The 21,666-nt window shown below is 48.2% G+C and overlaps 1 protein-coding gene across 1 annotated transcript in view; it reads right to left on the minus strand.

The window, feature by feature from the left end:
* The window catches only part of SLIT3 (slit guidance ligand 3), a 570,747-nt gene extending 554,856 nt beyond the window's left edge, over positions 1–15,891 (minus strand). The window contains exon 1 of the mRNA XM_080908093.1: positions 15,345–15,891. Within this exon, the coding sequence (XP_080764219.1) occupies positions 15,345–15,541 (197 nt within the window). The 5' untranslated portion in view covers positions 15,542–15,891. The remainder of the gene's footprint in view (positions 1–15,344) is intronic.
* Between the last annotated feature and the right edge of the window lie 5,775 nt (positions 15,892–21,666).

Below are 21,666 nucleotides of genomic sequence, written 5' to 3' on the forward strand. Positions count from 1 at the left end.
GAAGAAGAGGAAACAGGCCCAGAGAGGTGAAGTGACTCGTCCAAGGTCACACAGCATGTAAGAGGCATGGCTAAGTCTCAAATTCCCAGGCAAGCATTCTTCTGACGCCACCATTTCTGCCGTTGCTAAAGGTGTCCCTCAGCCCTCCTCCTGACAAAGCTGTCCCCTCTTCACACAATTCCACATAGCTGCATTCGGCTTATGAAACGCTGTTTTGCAAAGCGGCCTCCTGGTTCTTTTGCAACACACAAAGAAAACCATAGTGCGGTCTTCTTGGAAGACATTTCTTGTTTTGCAGACACAAAGAGGACTTCCTGTCTGAATGTGACTCCAATCAGCGTGCAGCTCCAGTTGGGGAAGAGCCCCAAAGAGGCTTAGATCTTTGTGGTATTCCTAGAATATGCCAGCAGGGCACAGAGCAGGGAGAATCTCGGTGAGATTTTTCAGAAAGGAATCAGACACATGCTTCAAGCAAGCCAGAGCAGACTGGTTACCTTCTTGTGGTAGAAATAATGAGCTAAGCTTGCCTCACTGGGGGACAGGAATCAGTAAATACTGCCATGGAAAACTCCCCTTCCCATTTTCTATTCCTGTTCTGGGCCTTATTCCTACATGTTTTCCCTTCACAGTTTCCTTATCTAGAGTCTTCCTCTTCTAGACTCTGAGCCAGCCAGGGCTCTGATGCTCACAGCGATACTGTACAACAGCCTTCGTTTCCATGGGGACTTCTCCCATTCATTCTGGACCAGTCCTTATTTTTTCTGGAATAGATTTGCTTCTTCAACTGTCTCCCCCAGCTTCCCAGACTGCAATAGGTCTTTCTGTGGTTCTGAGTGGTCTCATCTGAAGCCCAAACGCTGATAACAGAGACGGGGAAATATCTTGTGTTGGCAGAATCCAGGATTAGCCCTGATTTTTTTTTTCAGTTACCCAAGACATGTATCCCTCAAGGTAGGTTGAGTTTGGTAGGAAAGACATAGACCAGATAGATAATCCTAAGATGCCCCCAAAAGCTTGAAAAAAGTCTCCCCATAGGGGAAGGAAAGAAGTAGGGAAGGAAGAGAACCCAGCTCTCCATCAGAAATTAATACAGTGCTTGTAAGCCGGTATAAGATGGGAAAGGAAGTGGCAACTCAGAACAAGAGGAAATGGGGTGCACTCCGGAGAACCGCCCTCTGACACAAGCTAGGTGGAAGAAAAAAGTCTGAAGAAAAGCTCTTGTGTCTACACACAGGCTCTCAGCTACTGTCCCCTGCAGCCCTGCCTTTCCCATGGCCTATCTAGCTTTTAATCAACCTGCCCAAAGAACCCATGCCAGTCCAAAGCCCAAGCTCTCCTGCCTTCCCCGGGGAAAGCTCCCATTGCTTAGGAAAACCTCAGGACCCGGGGGATGGGGGGATATCGTCACCTATGTCACCTCTGGGAAACTGCCCAGCCGGGGTGGGGGGGGAGGGGTTGTATCTGCTCATGGCCTCACATGGGAACTGCACTGTATGTCCGTGTTTACGGAGATGGCTCTCAAATAAGGTCAGCGTTCTACGCAGTGAGTACTAATAAAATACAGAGCCCGTGCTGTTTGCCAGCGAGCTGCAGAGACAGTCTTTAATACTTTATCAGGTAGGACTGTCCTGAGACTAATGTAGTTCCTATAACCCTTTTTAAATGCCACTTGCAGTATTTTCTTTTAATAACGTGCCGTTTTTTCATACTTGCATTCACTAATGATTCCTGAAGACTTAGTGAAACATCTTTCATTGCCCGGACATCTCTTCCATCCCTAGAAGTCCGCTCGACCTAGCATGGAACCCTTCCCTTGGTTTAGACCAAATCTTCATACGATGCTGAAGTGTCCTGGGAGAATGATCCAGTGACCTCATGCATTTTGGTAGCAACTACAGAAATGACCCCTCAAATGGTTTACCTCATCACAGGCTCAATCCAAAGCATCCCGAGAAAGGCTCATGGTTGATGGTCTCGGCTCCGTTCAGCTAGGGGTGCTATTCTGAGAGGTGCTGGAAACTTTAGGAGGTGAGTTTCAGCTGGACGGAGTCACCACTGAGGTCCACTCCCCACGGGAGATTTTATTCCCGCAGCCTTCCTCTCTCCCTGCCCACCATCAGATGAACAGCGCCCCCAATATGTTCTCGCCAGCATGGGTGTTTCTTCCTCAGCACAGGCCCGGCGACGTCAGGATAAAGTGGGCTGTCTGAAACTGTGAACCATAGTCAGGTACTTGGTGGCAGCGGTGTGAAGAGCTAATCGGATGTGTGACCGTGTGACCGTATCCCACCCTATCCTTCTGAACACCGACACTTTAGGTACCACCTAGTCAGGCTCAAAGTTCTCCACACTCAGTCCGGCGAGTTCTGCAATGGGAGACTATTCGCATTTGTAAAAAAAAAAAAAAAAAAAAAAAAAAAAAAAAAAAAAAAAGGAAGAAAAGCAAATAAAATTTAAAATAAATAGAATTTAAGATAAAATAAAATTTAAAAAGTCTTTGGTGAGAGCAAAGAGGAAACTGAAGTTGAGTTGGAAGATACTGGTAACTCCAAGGAAAGATTTTAAGCAACCTGAGTCTCCTATTGAGCAAAGACTCTAATATATACCCCCATCTCCTTCCACATGCTGCAGTGGTTCTCAACCTGTGGGTCGTGACCCCTTTGGGGGTGGGCAAAAGATCTGTTCATGGGGATGGCATAAACCCATTGGAAAAACACAGAGATTTACATTATAATTCATAACCGTGGCAAAATTACAGTTATGATAATAACTGTATATTTATATAGAAATATATATAATTTTATAATATAATAATATATATATAATGTATAATAGAAATGATTTGACGGCTGAGGGCTCACCACAACGTGAGAAGCTGTGTTAAAAGGTGGTGGTTTTAGGAAGGTTGAGAACCACTGAGATTCTGAATGCTCTGATTCAAAATAGATGCCATGTAGGACAATGCCATTTGGGGAATCATTTATATGGCTGCTACCAAAATGCATGAGGTCACTGGGCCGTTCTCCCAAAATAGATAGCACGCGGACGAATGAACAGACCCACATAGGCCTGAACGGAAGAAGCATCTGCAGCAATCGGGACTCCTACAACCCTGTCTCGGTCCCACGAGGTAAGTGTTCTCCCTAAACTCCTCAGGCTACCGATGAGGTGATGGAGATCCAGAAAGTGCATCTGCAGGTAGGAACTGAAGCAAACGAAGACCCAGCCCAGATCTTTCTACTTCCTGGGCGCTACATCTATACTATAGTCCCTGCCGGTTCCTCATTGGAATGGTTTTCAGCCATATTGCAGAGCTCGGCAGTAGAGAAGCAAAAAAAAAAAAAAGTCATGTGATATTACACAGGCCAGGCGCTCTTTGGTATACTTCCAAGGACAGCTCTCCACTGGCACTGTCACTGTCATGATTCTCAAGCGACAGACTACTCTGCTCCATTCCCTGTTTAGGGTGGAGGGGGACCAGAAAAATGCCCTAAGAGCCCGTCATATAGAGAGCTCAGCTCTGCAGCACCCTACACATTGTTGTGGGCATGTTGTGGGCCTTCAGACAGCCATGAGGATGGAGTCTGAGGTTCGTTCCAGACCTTCAGTCTCTGGGGGAGGGATAAAACACAAAGACCTTCCTGACCCCTAGGACCTGGATCTCCACCAGCAACAGCCCGAAGCTGCCACACACAGGGAGCTATGTGGAGAGGCAGTCTAGGGCAAGAAGCCAGGCTGGAACAGTTAAGGCAGGACCAGAAACAGGTCAGGCCTATGGAATGAGAAACCACAGTAAAGATATAAGACAGCAGATCTGGTATGGAAATCCATGCTCTCTAAACAGACCCGAGCGAGGGTATATACTCATTCTAGAGGTCAGGGGAGCACGGGTGAGTACATCAGGTAGCAGACAGGAGCTCATCAGCTGGAAAAAAACTTTAATGGGAGACAAGGTGGGTGGTTAAACATGTGGGCAGACTTTTGGGAACCCTAAGACACACTGCTGCCAAAGTGCAGGATAAAGTCAGCAACCCAGGCTGATGTTTCAGGTGAGCCAAGAGGAGCCTGAGCTCACACGAGGCAGGAATGAGGCTTAAACAAACCAAGTCGCTTTCTACTCCAGCCAGGACAGACCTCATGTTCATGATGTTCTGACTAGACCTGATATCACCAGGCGCCTCCCAGGGAGCATAGGCAGAATAAAGGAATTTACAGGCCAACAGGAAAGACCCGTAAACGTCCCCGCTGGCCTGGCCTAACAACCTAAGTTCAATCCCTGGAATCCACATAGTGGAAAGAGAGAACCAACTCCCCTGGGTTGTCTTCTGACACAGACCATATACATACATACTTACATACATACATACATATATACATATATACAAACATACACACACATAAATGCATTTTTATGAAAAGAAAGTGGCACATATAACTAGGAAGGAAAATTAAAATAACTGACCAAGCACAAGAATACTAGTCAACAAAGTTCCTCAGGCTCTTCTAGGGGTCTCATTCCACCCCCACCCCCAGGTAATACGGTGTGAGTGCATTCTTCAACTGTTCATGGGTTAGAGGCTCCTTTCAGAGTACGTCGATGCTGGGATAGGCCAGGGGAGGACTTTCAGGCAGCGGACCACAGCACAGGTCAGCTCCTGTCCATGGATGAGATTAATGTAGATCTCATGAGACCTTGTTAGTTCCCATGAAAATGAACCGTTATAAAATAGCCATGATGACCTCTGTGCTGTGACCTCTCTGTGCTTTAGTCTCTTGGTTCATGTGACCGCTCCCTCTTACACATGTCCTCAGTCATGAGGACACTCACCACGATGTGACTCTCAGCCTACTGGGCCCTCACCATAGACAAAAGTGTGCTGTTTTGACTTTGAGTTTCCAAAGCTGTGAGCTCGATCTTCTGTCTTTTCTTTATACATCATCAGCCTCACACGGGTGCTATAGCAATGGGAAAAATGGCATCCAAACTTTTTTATGTAGAAACTGTCTTCCTCACTTTTTGGAGTCATGTTGACAAATACTATATGACTGCTCTTCCTAAGATCTGACTGTTGCCTTCTAGACTAAGACTCCTAACTGTTAAAAGCTCCTGAGGAAGAGCTTCCCTCAGAGTGGGCTCACGCCCATCTAACGCAAGTTCGGTGACAAGGTACCAGCCCCCATTCCACCCAAAGGAGTTATCTTTATCTTTCGAGCTGTGACTCAAATGTCACATCCTTCCCCCAAAGTGGACATGACAGCCCCTCCCCCCAGACATCCAGATCATGTCATGCATCAAAAGGTGACTCAAGTTTTTTGCTGTGGCTGTCACCTCCTCCACTTCGTCTTCCTCCTCCTCTCCATCTTCCTCCTCGACAGTGTTTACAAAGTTGAGTGAAGAAATGTTTTCAGGATGTTGGAAGGAATGCCATGGTCACTAGTTGCCCCGCAACTCCAAGCACACTGCCTAATTTGCTCCCAACTGGGGATTTTACTCCCAAATACAGTTTCCTCGTCTGTAGACTGGGGGCAGCATTACTACATAGCAGGGTAAGTTAGCTCACAGAAGGAAAGGGTGAGGCCAGGGCTCAACTCAGGATGACTGTCATTACTTACAGAGGTTGGAGTGCAGCCTAGAAGCCACAGTTCTCCTTGATCTCTCCTCCCTAATAATGATCCCCAGAACTTCATAGGTGAGTGTGCCCATGCCAAAGGGTAGGGCAAGATGAAACGTGAAATCATTGTGTTTAAAAGACTGAAGCAACCTGAGCTTTGTTCTTAATAAAAGGGACTGATTTCTCAGGCCAAAATATTTAACGGGAGAGGTTAGCATAGGAGCAATCCACACACACACACACACACACACACACACACACACACACGTGCATACAGAGAGAGAGAGAAAAAAATAGAGAGAGTGTGTCACAGAGAGATGGAGAGACAGAGACACAGACAAACACACAGACACACACAGAGAGAGACAGACAGACAGACATAAACACAGACACACAGAAACAGAGACAGAGAGAGTCAGACACACACAGAGGCAGAGAGACAGACACAAACACACAGAGAGAGATACACAAGACACAGACACAAACACAGAGAAAGACAGACAGACAGAAACACAGACACACAGAAACAGAGACAGTGAGAGTCAGACACACGCACACACAGAGAGACAGACACAAAAACAAAGACACACAGACACACAAGACACAGACACACACACAGAGACAGACAGACAGAAACACAGACACAGACACACACACAGAGAGAGAGAGAGACAGAGACAGAGACAGACACAGACACAGACAGACAACAGACACAGACACACATATCTCACATCCCATACTATAGAGGTTCTGGTACCCGCTTAATAAGAAGATAGAGCTAAAATCGTGGCAGAGGCTCCTTGAGAAACCATGTCTGCTCTGTGAGTGCTCCTCTGTGAGTGCTCCTCTGTGAGTGCTCCTCTGTGAGTGCTCCTCTGTGAGGGCTCCTCTGTGAGGGCTGCTCTGTGAGGGCTCCTCTGTGGTCCTCTGTGAGGGATCCTCTGTGAGGGCTCCCCTAAAAGGCTTATGTGCACTGTACTGAGAAGCTCCAGACACTTCCATGAGTAGAATCCAGCAGGAGGAAGTGGATCACTGAGGCTGTCTATATCTTGCTCTGGCTCCTTCCTGCATTATTTCTCTTCCTGTCCACCATGATGGGAGAGGCTGCCCCATGCCTTTCCGTCCATGATATACTGATCCTTCTGAAAGCATAAGTTACTCTTATCTCCTAATTTTCCCAGGTACTTGATCACAGGACAAAAACTAACTCAGGAAGTGAGAGGAAATTCAGCAACAGTTAGAAACAGTTTAGGGAAATAAAACCTCAACTTTGATTGGGGGACAGGGTGATTCTTTAGAGACAGGGTCTTGTGAAGCCCAAGCTGGTTTTGAACTTGCCATGTATCTGAGGCCGACCTTAAACTTCCAGTTCTCCTGCTATACCTCCCAAGTGCCGGAATTATATGTGCCTGGCTCCACACCCTGGAGACCTCAGAGTTTTTATCTACTGCACACAGAAAGAACAGGCCATGCCTATAATCCTACAATCTACACACTTTTCAAAGGGCTGGAGAGTAGGCTCAGTGGTTAAGAGCGCATACTGCTCTTGCACAGGACTTGAGTTTGCTTCCCCACACCCACATAAAGCGGCTCATAACCACCGGTGAACCCAGCCCCCAGAGATCTGATGCCCTCTCTGGACTCCAAGGGGACCTATGTTTATATACACATATAATGAATCTGTTAAAGGGCTTTCAAACAGCAGACAATGCCTCCAACTGACTGTAAAGACAAGTCAGATCCAAGGACATGACACCGAAGCTTCAGCGTTATAAAGAATAAAAGGGGAGAAGTGAGACCAAGAGGTTGGTTTTTAAGAGTAACTTGAAAAAGAAAATGTTCCTGAAAACCTGAAATCATTTACAAAACTCTGATTAGGATACCTCACAATGTTACCCTTAGAAATGCTGGGCATGAAAGCGGCTACCTATCATCCTAGCACTCAGGAAGCTGAGGCAGGAGGATTTTGAGTTTGAGTCCACTTTGAGCAAGGGCCATGGGTCAACTACTCAAATCTGGACAGGTAATAATAAGAAAACATCCAGCTGGGGAGATATGGGGGAAGCACCAAATACATCTGATGGAAATAAGCCACCTAGGGCCTAAAAATGCACCAAAGATCTAGAAAGATGGCGGGTTCCCATGCACATATGAGGATCTGAATTCAGATCCCTGGTGCACACATAAAAATCCATTTGTGGCAGTGTGTGCCCATAATCCCAGCTTTGGACAAAGGAGACGAGAGAAACCATGGAGCTTGCTGGCCAGACAGTCTAGCCGTCATACGTGAGCTCCAGGTTCAGTGAGAGGCCCTGCGTCATCAAAAGCAGAGCCCAAAGGTAACTCTGGCATCCACATGCACGTCACACATATGTCCCCACCCACACTCATATCCAGACATAACATTGTACACACGCTCAGGCAAACACAAACGCATTGACAGAGCTGGGCACAGTGGCCCATCCATGGAACCCTGTAATTCTAACAGCAGAGGCAGAAGGATCGTGAGTTCAAGGGCAGCTGGACTGCATGAGTCACTACCAAAAGACAAACGAACAAAAGATGCTGATAACGTGATATTAGGGAGATGAAAGTCTCCCTAATCTTAAAATCCGAAATCCAGAACATGTCAAAACTCAAAACTTTCTAAGCCCAGATGTGATCCAATCTCATAAGTGGGAAATTCCAACCGTAGACTTTTATTTTATTAGCAAACATATTGTGTACAATTCAGATGTAAGACAAACGTACTTTATGGTTATATCTGGGTCCCATGTCTATAACTCACTCTCTCTCTCTCTCTCTCTCTCTCTCTCTCTCTCTCCTCTCTCTCAATACATATATATATATATATATATATATATATATATGTATATATACATATATCTATCTATATATGTATGTATGTATGTATATATGTTCTTCTATCTATTCATCTATCTATTACCTATCTATTCATTTATCTACCCGTCTATCTACCTATTTATCTCTTCTTATCCCCCTCTTTCCTTTCTAGATATATTTCGAATATCTCAAAACCTGAAAAATTTCTAAACTAAAACCCACTTCTGATCCCAAGCATTTTGAATGAGGGACACTCAACTTACACCGTCAAAGAAAATCCCCCAGAGAACCAGGGACCGGTGCAGGGCCTTTGCCAAAGCCGAAACCTATCCAAAAACTCTTGGCGTAATCACAAAGGATCATGGAAAGAAATATAAGCCCAAATAGCTGGTATAGCAACTCAGGGTATGAAAACCTATCATCCAGTTAAAGATGACACCCCACTCTGTAACAACAGTCTGTGGGAGCTAACCTCAACCCCAAATGAAGAAAATGGTCTGGCTAGGCCTGGTTTAGGGAGACCAGAGTTCCTCATCGGGAGATAATGTGAGCGCAGGAATATGGGTTGTTTTCTGCTGTGCTCTGTTGCTATGTTGATGAAAGATGTGATAGGAACTTGGACAGGAGTCCTCATGGGGTCCTGCCAATCATTACCTGTGCAGGCTGCCAGTGAGCAAATGCAGGAAGGAGTATCTGCAAGGATGACACACATGGTGGCCACAGGAAACCTTACTAATACTCCCTGTGCCTAAGAAAGAAAGGGGTATTAAAGTGCGGGGGGGGGTGCATGTGTTTAGTCCCAGCACTTGGAAGGCAGAGGCAGGAGAATCTCTGTGATTTAGAGGCCAGTCTGGTCTACATAGGGAGTTTTAAGCCAGCCAAGGCCACATGGTGAGACCCTCTCTCTAAAAACAAACAAAACAAAGGACAAAAAAAAAATGAAACAAATCACTGAAAATTAATAATTCCATGTTACAACCCAGAAAACTAGTGTCATCTGGCTTGTCCCTGACACAACAGGAGTTCACATCTTTACTTATAAGCTTTCCTACCTCCAATCTGCCAGGAATTAATGATTTCTAGTCACACCCCTTGGCCGATTCTTCCTGGGGACCCACATATCAAACATGGTAAACGCCTGTAAAACCACGGGTTGGGGAGGTGTAGCTGTCTGGCAGTCTGCAGCAGCAGTCACAAAAGACAGTCCTGCTCTTCAGGACACAGAACTGAAAGTGCCCACTGTGAGTCTCTCCCTGAGCAAGGCTAACGTCCGGTGAATCAGGGAGAGCCTTAGAAATCAGCCCAGTTCTCCCACAAAGCACCTCTGCACCCATCCCTTCCAGAATTAGTGTGGTCTCCGTGAGGCCCCTCCCTACTTGGATTTTCTTTAAGTCCCCTCGGCGAATCTTTTAAAAAAAAATAATAAATAAATGAAAAGGTTCAAACCATCTTACACAGTGAGTGACATGAGCTAGTAAATCCAGCTGTTTCCAGTAAAATCGGTCTGGGAGGCAGTCACTGGGAATCAGAAAAAGGAGCCGTTGAGAGAAACACGGAAGAACATTGAACCCATAAAGTCAGGACCAAGAATTCCCCCCATGAAGCTCCAACCTACTCCTCCTCTAAATAAAGAAATGAAATACATTCTTTATTTTAATAGAACACAAAGCAGTATGTCAATGAAAAAAGATAGAAGCCCCCCCCCACCCCCCAACCATAATCCCTTCTGCATGGAACAGAGGCCAACCTGGGCTCAGCTGCCAAGGCAGGATGGAGAGACAGACCCAAAATGAAGGAGACCAAGCACAAATGTATTGGGCACAGCCCACAGGTCCATGTGCAGGTGGCGATGAGCCTGCCTCCACGGGGCTTTGTGTTGGAACAGAGTTTAGAGTGAACATCCTCAGCTGGCCAGAGACTGGAACAAGCAAACAGAAACAGCCACAGCATTACAGGTGTGTGGAGGGCTCCTGTGTGCTGGGTACTGTTCAGCACTTCCTAGACAAGATCACTTTAACCCTTCCAAAATGGAACGGGGGTATTATCCATACTTTACAGCTGGATACATTGTAGTTGAGAAAACAATCCCAGCCGTGAATATAAGGTAGGACCCCGTAGAGCACACCAGAAGACTGCTTTGGGCTGCGTTCACAACAGCCCACCGTGACTATGATCCCTGCGTTACAGGTGCAGAAGGATCAAACACAGTCCAGAGAGGCACAGCATCCGCAGAGGTAAGCATGCATGCCACAGAACAGGCCTCCAAACCCAAGCTACCATAAGCCCATGTTCAAAACAACGTAGGGGGCTCAGAGGATTTCCTTATTTTCACTTTCCCCAATGTGCTGTGTGTTGGGTAGGGGGGTGAATTCAGACAATAGAACTACAGAGAAACAAAATGGCAATGCAATGGGGGGGGGGGGAGAAGAATAGAAAACCCAGACTGCCCTGCAGAAACAAAACTTAATAATGACCCCTACAAATACACATCAATTAATGCCAGAAGAGTGGCAATCAAACACCACAGAGAGCTCAGGACGCCACTGATGAGTTTCTGATTAGAAACTCCTGTGGCAAAAGTCGTCCGGATAGCTGGCTAGGTCCATTGGCACGTGCACAGTAGGAGTGTTGCAACGTTGCTAAGCAACGCCTGGCAACTAGACTTCAGAGTGGATCATGCAGTAAAAGTCTTGGGGGGAACTCTACCAAGGCAGTAATTCTCGATGATGAAATTCAAATTTTAGATAACAGTATCTCGTGTAATAGGCTACGAGGAGATAGCACTTAGCCACCCATCAAAATGGAAATCTGTAATAGCCCATCCTGACCTGGGTTTTTGAGGTTCATTAGCCTTCTACTCAACATATCTTTGTTGGAAACTTCATAGGTGTGGGGCACTGGCCTAGGCATGGAGGAAGGGTATTGAGACAGCTTATCACAGGTGAACCGCAGACTACATAAGGAAAAATCACAAGGCCCATGCTACAATCCTATGTTTTAGGAGAACCTCAGAGGTACAGTGGTCTGCTCAAAGGGGTACAATACGCTGGAGGACAGCATCCTCCTGGCTCCGTAGGTGACTCAGGAGAGTCCAGTGCTTCTCTAAGAGGCCACATCACCATGGTTGGTCCAGAGGGACCCCATAACTTGCCAGACAGTCTCTGGTCCCCTGAGCTGGCCCTGAGGGGCTGGGAGTACCAAAAACGCTAGACTTGGCTGTTGAACATCTTGGAAAGTCTCCCACTTGACCTCTGGACCTCTGTGGTCAAGTGAGGGAAGGCCTATGACACGGTGTCGGTTTTTATTGGACCCAACCACCGGCAAAGCCTGCTGTCATCTGGAGTGATGGAGAAAATTAAGTTACCACATTCTCACGTTTCAGACTCTCTCCCGCTCTCCTTAGCAAACAGGAAATGTTTATTTAAATACAGCAGTTTCCAGCATGTTCTGGAGCCAAGTGGAAAAAAAGCAAAGATGTCCACTCTGGCTTCTACTGCCACCATCTAGCTGTGGGTGAGAGGTGGGCCTCTCTGCCTGCCTCGGGGCAAGACTGGGAGAAGGGGTCCCACATGAGGGTTCATTCTCATCCAGGGTGAGGCTGTGGCTGAAGAATCACATCTGTGGGTCCTTTTTGTACTCAGAAGGGCAAACTCAACATCTGTTTACCCTGTGCTCCCTGGTAAATGTTTTGTCTCAAGAATCTCCATTCACTTCCTCTCCTCCCTGGGCCTCTGTCTTTGCTGTTCGGATAATAAATGACACCGAATTGTCCCCTCGGTTTATTTAGCTTACTTGTGGGTGTCACCTCCTCCTCTAGGAGGGGAAAAATTGTCAGTAGTTTATAAAAGACAGGGGCTTTCCTTCTCCGTGTGGTGTGCTGACATTATGGGGAAGAACTTGGAACACAGACAATCCCCCCCAACTCCAATAAGTGACTTTAAATGACGAACAGTTCAGACCCCACTGCTAGTCTGAAGCCAAGTCCAAATGGTAACTACATTACATCCTTCCCACTCAGGTTGTCCTTGATGTCGTATGACTAGGGAACACACACACACACACACACACACACACACACACACACACACACGCCTTCACAAGAGTACTTTCTAGAAGACAGTAGTAACAGAAATGGAGGACAGGGAGAGAACTGCTTCTTTGGTTTAAAACACAACTTCACCAGTTAGGATCAGAAGCCAGATTGTTGGAAGGTCAGGAGCTTCTAATGGCTCTGCTGATGAAAATCAGTGTCCTGTGACTAAAGGACCCCCAGGGGATTAAAAGGGTTCTTTAAAAAAAAGGTTCCCACTTCCGACCTTTACCCACATCCTTTAGGCTGAAGTGCTGGTTTTCCTTTGTGTATGCAATGATTTTACGGACAAGGGATAGGAATGCCATAGAAGCTTCAAGCAATGTTTATTGAATGGAACTGGGGGGGGGGGGAGGGGCGGTGACAAATGTGAAATTCTTAACATGGTGTTGCAAACAGTTCTTCGAAGCTCCATCAGAGTCTCCAAGGGCCAGATTGAGTGCTGAAGGGAATCAGAAAAAGAAGCCGTTGAGAGAAACACGGAAGGACAGGCCTTAAACCTGAGGTGGCCCTGACCCTGCTTGTCCTTAAAAGGCTAGCTCCAGTCTTAGAAAGGAGAGCTCAGCCTTGTCAGCTCTGTCTGAACCACACACACATGCCAGAGCAGAACCCACTTCGTCTATGCCTGGTAGTGACCATGACTGTAATAACAAGAGACACTCCTGGGAATGCCTGGATTCAGGTCTTCATTCACTGTCTCCAGCTGCAGAACAAACTAAGTCCCCAGGAGGTCCCCAAGGGAAGTGGCTGCTGGCACACTGGCTACAGGTGTTGAAAACTTCTGACTAGCCAGAAGAGAGGGGTGTCATCCCCCCACCGCCCACCCTCCCCCAACGCCCACCCTCCCCCAACGCCCCACCGTCCTTATCTCTCCCCAAACTGACACTGTGATTCTGACTGTGGAAAAATAATGACCCCCAAGTAAAACCAGCTGATGTTAAAGCAAAGCGAATGAGGGGGGTATATTCTGACAGCGGAGGCAACCGGGTCCTACAGGAAGACCCAAGCCCAGCCAGACCCTCATGATGGTTGGTTTCTAGAGATCTTGGCCCGAACTGACTCGGGTTCCAAGGAGCCTACGTACTGCTGGGAGACCTGGGCTTAGAAGCCTGCCACTTGACTAAGCTGTTACAAGACCATGGATACAGGACAGATGTTAACAAGGCAGAATATTGGCTATGTAAGAAAGAGGACTATGGGAGGTGCAAGGAAGAAGAAAGTATGCACAAAATGCACCTAAACATTTAGCATTTCAGTAACTCATTTGCAGCATTCCTGTGAGAAGGAGGGCAACTTAGTTTATATATATACCTAAAAATACCATTTAAATGAGATTTTTCACAAATCGGGTCTAGTAGCAAAACCTGAATGAAGTCTTGGACCCCTGGATTCCAGCCCTTTTCTTGTTCTTCATTTGCCCTGTTTTCTTGGGCAGATCAGTTTGCATTTCTGATCCTAATTTCTTGGTGTTAAAGAAGACTCAGGGCCAGCCCTCCTGGATGTCTACATTTTAAACAACAGAACAATCCTTGCACTTTGAAAAAAACGGCAAACAAAAGAAAACACCCGGAATAAAGAGGGCAAGTCTCTGCCTAGGCAGCCATGAAGGGGAAAGGGGGGAGAGAGGGGGTGGGCACCTAGGACAGACAATTTTGCTCTTTCCTAGTCTTGCCTGACCTGAAGTTGGCCGGGCTGAAGAAGACCCGTGGGCTAACCCCGAAGACAGGCTGGGCAGAGTGTGTGTGGGCAGGGCAATGGCTGGAATTCTCACTAGGGCAAATCCTCACCCACTCTGAGGCTCCAACTCCCTCCACCAAGGCTCCATCCTTCCTCACCCCGCCCCCAACTGTGGACTAAAAGGAGCCCACCCCCCACCCCCACCCCCGGAGGCCAAACTTTGAATTTGGTCGTGAGGATCAAAATGATAAATCTTTCCAAAACGCTGACATAAGAAAAGTAAATATTTGGTTGCACAATTGGGGTTAAAACGAGGGTCAATCCACCCCACTCTCCAAGAGCCTCTCCGCTAGCTGCCAACCCCAGGATCCGAGGCTGAGTGCGGTTTGTAAGATTATAGCGCTAGGTCTCATTTAAAGGGCTGTCAGCATTTCCATTCTCCGGCCCGTTTGGGGAGGCATTTATAACCCAGCCATAAAAAATTCACCCGGGCTGCAACTTGGCATCCCCAACGCTGCGCTCCAGGCAGGGAGGGTGTTGAGAGCACCCACTCAGAATTCATCCGGTTCTTCAGAAGTTAAGACCTTCACGAACACACTCAACTTTCCTCGCAAGGACAGCCACCACACAGCAGCCAGCCCATTCTGATCTCGAAGCCGGTCGCAGTCGGTGGGGGGGGGGGGGGGGCAGGCGTGAGGGAAGATGCTCTCGGGTCTCTGCGATCGAGACTCCCCATCTCTCTCTAGCCTGCCCCCTCGCCTCCCCTTTTATAAGAAGCAAGAAGTAATGGAACCCCTCCCAACCCAACCCCAAACCTTGAGACCCCCACGCTCCCTGACTCGGCTTGCCTTCTGCCTGCTTTCTTCTCCGGAGCTGTCAGAGGTTTGAGCTTCCTCCGGGAGCCCTCAACCAGAGAGGCACTACCCAGTCCCATCGCGGGGGAAACTCGGACACTTCTCTCCACACCTGCCCAAAGCCATGCCACCCCCAACTTATTGAGCGTGTCGGTTAGCCGGGGAGGGTCGTCCCCCTTGCGCGGGAGAGGAAAGAAGGACCTGAGCCCTGAGGGCGACTCTGTAGGAGCAGGGTGGGTGGCCTGAGCGGGCGGACGGGGTACTCACAGGCGTTCTGCGTTGCGGGGGATGCCCCGGGGAACGGCGCGCAGGCCCAGCCCGTGGCAGTCCACGCTAGCGGCGGAGCAGGTACACTTGGTGGGGCAGGCAGCAGCCGGGGGTCCGCTCAGGATGCTCGCCAGCGCCAAGGCCAGCGCCAGGCGGGCGCGTACAGAGGCGCCGGCCCCGGTCCGCCCGGGGGCCATGGTGTGCAAGCGCCAGCACCCAGAGGAGGCTGCCTGGCGCGGCGGGACACGAGGAGCCCGAGGAGGCGCGCGGGCGGCCGGGCGGTGGGGGGCGGGCGGCGGAGTTGGCGCGGAGGAGGGGCGGGCGCGGCGCTCAGGCGCACGGGGCGCGGGCGGAGCGGGGCGCGCCGGGCGGCGGCGGCAGCAGCAGCTCCATCCGTGGGGCTGGCGCTGCCCCTCTGCGCATCACTCAGGGTGCCCAGGTATCGAGCACCCTCAGGTCCCTCTAGGTCGCCGGCAGAGGTGAGGGCTCGGTCTGGATCCCGGGCTGAGCGCCGGGGAGCACTGTGCCCCGGGAAGTCCGGCTCAGGGCTGAGCTGCGGAGCACGGAGGTAGCTGGGGCACCGAGTGGCCGGGAGAGCTAGCCGGCGCTCGCTCTCTCCATTCACTGAGCAGGGCAGACACCGGAGACGCCGGGCCCAGCCCCTCCCGTCCCCCTCCCAAAACACCAGTTCCGCCTCCCATTGGCTGCGCTGAGCGTCACGTCGACTAAGTTGGGAACTTTGCTGGAGCAACCAAGAGCGTGGAGGGAGGAGGCGGCTGGGGAGCTAGAGAGACCCAACTGGAAAGGAAAGGGACTTGGCCAGCTGGGGCGACAGGAAAGAAACGTTGAAATTCATTTATTCCTGGGAGCCTCGAGGACTGATAAACCTTGTGGCTTCATTTAAAAAAAAAAAATCAATCACCGAGCTAGATACAGAATACACACATGGGGGCATCAGAAATCGGGCTTCGTTTTTATTTTTAGGTAAAAGAGTCAAAGTTGGGCGGAGTGAAGTGCCTATCCGAGATCATACAGCTACTAGGCATCATGCTATACCCTGGCACATTCATCTATGGAAACTTTGCCCCTACCCCATTTAATATTCACAGCTAAAGCCAACAACTACTTCCTAGAGGACTTACGGATTAGAGAGCACTCCACAGCCACACAGTCAGTCAGTCAGTCAGTCAGTCAGTCAGTCTGTCTGTCTGTCTGTCTGTCTGTCTCTGTCTCTCTGTAGTAAATGTAAGAACTTGGACCCCGGTATTGACACCATCACTTCATCTGCTTCCTATTTAGGGGACTCCGGGGTAATCATAATAACACCTATGAGCTTTTATTTCCTCAAATCAAGGTGCCACAGCTCTGCCCAGCTTCCTTGGCACATCAAAGAAAGGAGCGCGATTTCATAAAATCCGAGCGTTAGCCTGCAAGGGACCATCCCCCACCCCCTCCTCCCCAGCCTTGCCTTCCTTCTGCCAGTGCCTGCTCTAAATTGGCTGGTCTGAGCTTTTCCAGATGCCGGTGGGGAAGGGCCACGTTAGAAGCTCCATAAATACTTGAAGGAATGATTTTGTTTGTTTGTTTGAAGGGAAGGGGCAGGAACCGGAGGAAGTATTACCCAGACTTCCTTGAGATCCTCTTGTACTAGAAAAGTCTGAAAGAGTCTTGGTCTTACACACACACACACACACACACACACACACACACACACACTTCAGCCCCAGCATCATTCATAAACACGTTGAGATTCAGTTTTCTCCTATTATTCTTGGGAACTGTTTTCTGCCCAACTGCTGCTACCATTGCCCTCTGGTGGCCAGAAAAGAGCTAGGCTCTGCTTTCCCATGGTGACTTCAGCTTTTAAGAACTCCAAACACGCTTTCCCCTGTAGTCCCCCGAAGCGTTCCTACAAACCTTGAACCAATTTAGTGCCAGGACTGAGGCAGATGAGAGAGGACCGGGCAAGGTCCCAAGAGCCCAAAAGCATTTCGGACTGTCTGGAGCAGCAAAAAGTAGGGTTGTCTGTGTTTGCTGAAATGCTAAAGCATGTTCTGCAGCCCTGCAGCCTGCACTTGGGTGCTTTTTCTGAGCACAGTGGTAAGCCCCAGCTACTGTAGGGTTTGGGAGCCTACTGGATCTTCAAATGACTCGTAGGCATTCAAATATGCTACTTCCTGGGAGAAGGCCCCTAAAACGGACCACGGATCTTAGTTCTTCAGAATCAGCCATCTCTAAGGACTGGGCAAGTGAAACAGACTTGCATACGCAGAAGAGCAGGGTGCACAAAGACCTGGATTTCTTGAGCAAAGACACCCTTAGTGATCACCTAGTCTGGGTGCTCTGCGTCTACTTTCTTCTGGGCGTGGCTGGGTCTACACGTGTCTTCGTAGTGGAAAAGGGTTTCCCTGGCAGTGTTTAAGATGTTCCTTACTTTACCCCTTCTTGGAGATCCACTGCAGGCTTGCCGACTCCAGTTTTCTGGTGTTCACATAAAACTCTCTCCGAACGTAAGCTCAGGGTCTCAAATGTACTGCACCTCTTGTCTTTTCCTCGGGAGAAAAGAGAACCAGAGAGGCGGGGCTTCTGTGCAAAGTCACCCAGCTAGTGAATGAGAGGGTGTAGACCAGGACCCACAGTTCTGTTCTTGCCTCTGCCTAACTATGAGGTATCTTCACGATGTGTCGGTCTCCTCATGGGAGACTCCGCCAGCCCCACTGTTGAAGTCTGGCTAAGTCATTAGGAGGTCAGGCTGTTGGGTAGAATTTTCTATGCCCATATGCCAAAGATAACTTTTCACTCTATGGAATGATTTTCAGTGTTCTACAAAAGCCTTTTTAGCCAACTTAAAAAAAAATAAAATTCCCTCCTTCCTTTCCAGTCTTTAAAACAAACCACCCGCCCATCCCTCCAAAGTAAACTCACTTCAGGACTCTCCTTCACCTGTTTTGCCTTTCTCTACCAGGCCACCATAGTCAGATGAGGTTTTTATCTGGTTGCAAACAATATACAATAACAGTAGCTCATGAGGTTCAAGGAAACATTCTTGAATAAAGTCTTGGGTAGCACAGAAAGAAAAAAAAATTGGGGAGAGGACAAAAAAGGATTTCAAGGACTGGCTCCAAGGTAAGATGACAAGATTTCTGAATTCCCAGTAAGGATTCAATTGTGGACTGGTTTGGATGGTTATGTGATCACCCTTCTCACCAGAAAAGGCAAGACGCTATTGTGTAAACTCCAGCTGGATGGCAGGGAGAAAGGAGCTCTTCCGTTAGCTGAAAGGTGTTAGGAATGTGAGAAGGCATTAGGCCTAAAAGTGTCTCCTCCGGACAGGTTGCTGGGACCCCCCCCCCCCACTCCTGTCGGGTTTTCTTGCAGCTGGCCCTGCCTAGTCTGTGGTCTTCCTGCAGGAATTTGGACCCTAGCTTCAGGGGTAACTATTGTTCTCTTTGGGTCCCACATTTACTACTATATTGTTTTACTTCACTGTTTGCTTGCTTAGGCTCTACTGAGCCATCTTTGGTCCTGAAGATCTAAGAACCTAAGATTCGGTTCTGAAATGGGATCTGCTCTACCAGCTTACCTGCCGGCCCTTTCAAGCTTGCTGATCTCTTTGTCTCTGTCTCTGTTCTTCCCTCCCCCTCTCTCTCTGCCTCTGTCTCTCTCTCTCTCTGTCTTTCTCTCCCCCCTGTCTCTCTCCCCCCTCTCTCTGCCTCTCTCTCTCTCTGTGTCTCTGTGTCTCTGTGTCTCTCTCTGTCTCTCTGTCTCTCTCTCTCTCTCTCTCTCTCTCTCTCTCTCTCTCTCTCAGGCCCACTCAATACTTCCTCAAGAGCCTCCTTATCTGCTCTTCTGTCTTCTACCTCTGGCCCAGATTCAACTTGCCTATCAATTGCTCCAGGAATCCTTGATGGCCCACACTATTAGAATCTTGGAGACAGTAACCCTGCTGAACCTATTGCTCCCAACATCTTTTTAAAATGCCAAGCACACAAAAAGATGCGCCGAATCCACTCGTGCATCCTCAGTGCCTACAGGTGTGAGAAATCCTTTGGTAGCTGCTGAATGAGTGATTATGTCAACAGTCTTCCCAATTAGCCAGCTTGTTTGGCATCCTGTGACAGGTTTACTTATTATTCGGTCTTCCAGGGGAATGGGGAGGTTCCATTCTTCCTTGCAGAGCATCTCCATCCTCCTTGCCTTTTATTCTGATGTATTTACTTCTCTTCACCGAGACTAATGGCTTGTGATGGTCTGATGGCTTCCCCAGATCAGTCCTCTGCCCTCTGTCAGAGGTGGTTAGAGCCTTAGGAAGCAGATCCTGTCACCCGCACTTCCTCAGGTCTGACCACATGCAGAGCTTGTTAAAAGAGTTTAAGCCAGAGTCTGGCCTTGACTGCCTTCTATTCGGGGTAGTTTGTGTCCAGCATCCTTCTCCTTCATCTATCTGTCTCCTTGGTAACCACTCTCATCCTCTATCTCCTATAGGAGGTAGGCGTTAGAAATGGTTTTCTATCATTACTAATCCTTGAGAGCTACCCATCTGTGGCTGACTCCTGAATCCGGCCTCCTCATTCCCTCCTGGATCTCCACTGACTTTCTGCTATTCCTCCTTCGTGCTGGATTCTCCATTTACAAGGAGGGGCCCTAAACTGACAACCCCTCACTGGGCCACCTACAGGTCTTTAGGGAATCGGGGAATGAGGACTCAGGGAGAAGAGGAAGCCCTCAACTCTCATTGAGTTGCTGGTCCATGTTAAATCTTACTGAAGGAGAGAACACCTCATGTATGTAGATTTTAGGTCATTTCAAGATCAGAATTGAAAGAAAGGCTTCATCAGTTGAACTTGAAAGAATATTGTTATTGTTGTTGTTGATGATGATGTTTTTCTTTTCTTCCAGAGAAAGAACTAAAAGTTTATACTTATTCTATTGAATCAATCCAAATACAGGGTCTACTCTGACTAGACAAATACATGAACAGTTACGTGATTGAAAAATAAAGAACCTAGAAGAGAGGAGGGCTGATTGAAACATGTTAGAACCCCAGGCTCCCATGCAGCAGAGAAGCATTGGGCAGCCTTTCGCTCAGTCGTGTGGCTGTGATTTGGAATTCTCTTCTTCTCACGTGAACTTACCTCCGTCGTTTTAGGAACTGACAAGATGTAATCATAGCCCTTGCTCAGGATTTTTTTTTCCCAACAGGAGCTGGAGAGACCAATCCAATTAAGTATGGTTGTAGAGCTCTACCCTGTGAGAAGCAGCAGCCTGTGGCCATGTTTTCTACACAGTCTAAGGTGGTGTAACAATCAAACAAACAAATAAACAAACAAACTTAAGAATTTGTCCGTTTGCCCACTCTGAGTAACAGTCATTTTAGTTACCAATGAAGCACGTTTTTTATGGGAACTCCTATTTTTTTTTTCACAAGATGTGCACGGATTGCCGCTATCCAGACTCCCGGTGAGAAGGAAAAAGTAAGATACACCGAAATTTAAAAAAAAAAAAAGTGGAATATAATAAATGTCAGATGATGTGGGTCAGGTAAGTGAGTGCTATGCAAATTCTGAGAGGAAACCACTTCAGGCTGGAATGAAGGGACTGGGGAGATACAGTGCAGCTTGGATGGGCAGGTAGAGATGGCTCCTACACTGAGGGAAAAGCAGAGGTAAGGTCATGATGGGGGTCGAGTAGCAGAGGGCACACGGAAAGGATTTGGGGAAGATGGGAAATAAGATAGTTCAGGATGTTTTCTATTGGCTTGAAACTCAATATGGAGGTAAGAGGATGCTATCTGATTGGTTAGTCAGTGACTGCAGCTCGGCCATCTCACTTTAGTAAAGGCAGACCCTCTGCAAAGACAGTGACCCTGAAGTTGAAAGGTCATATAGGTTGAAATCCCCAGAAGGAGCCAGAAGTGTGTCCCCGATGTGACTTTCCCCAGGCTGATCCTATTTCGGTAAAGTTGGGTATCAAAGGGCCGCCCAGCCAAGGACAGGGCCAGACTCTCGGTTCCTAAAGCTGCAGTGTAGATCTGAGGTGTGTGCAGACAGTTAATGGCCGTCATGAGCCTCTCAAAAAACTGCGCGATGATTTATTGCAAATCTAAACAAAGTAAGGTCTGTCGCTGGGGAAATGGTGCTTCAAAGTGAAGAGTATTAATCACCTAATTAACCAAAACACCTGCGCAGAAAACTTGTCCCACCCTGGGAACCAAATTAAACAGAGAAGAGGATGTGTGACACAGATTGGCCGTAATGGCTGCATTCTTTGCTGGGATTCTTGGACACCGGGGGCTCACTGCCTCTCCAGCCAGCTGTTTGGC

The sequence above is a fragment of the Micromys minutus genome, assembly GCF_963924665.1.
Source record: "Micromys minutus genome assembly, chromosome: 31".
In the NCBI taxonomy this organism is placed as follows: domain Eukaryota; kingdom Metazoa; phylum Chordata; class Mammalia; order Rodentia; family Muridae; genus Micromys; species Micromys minutus.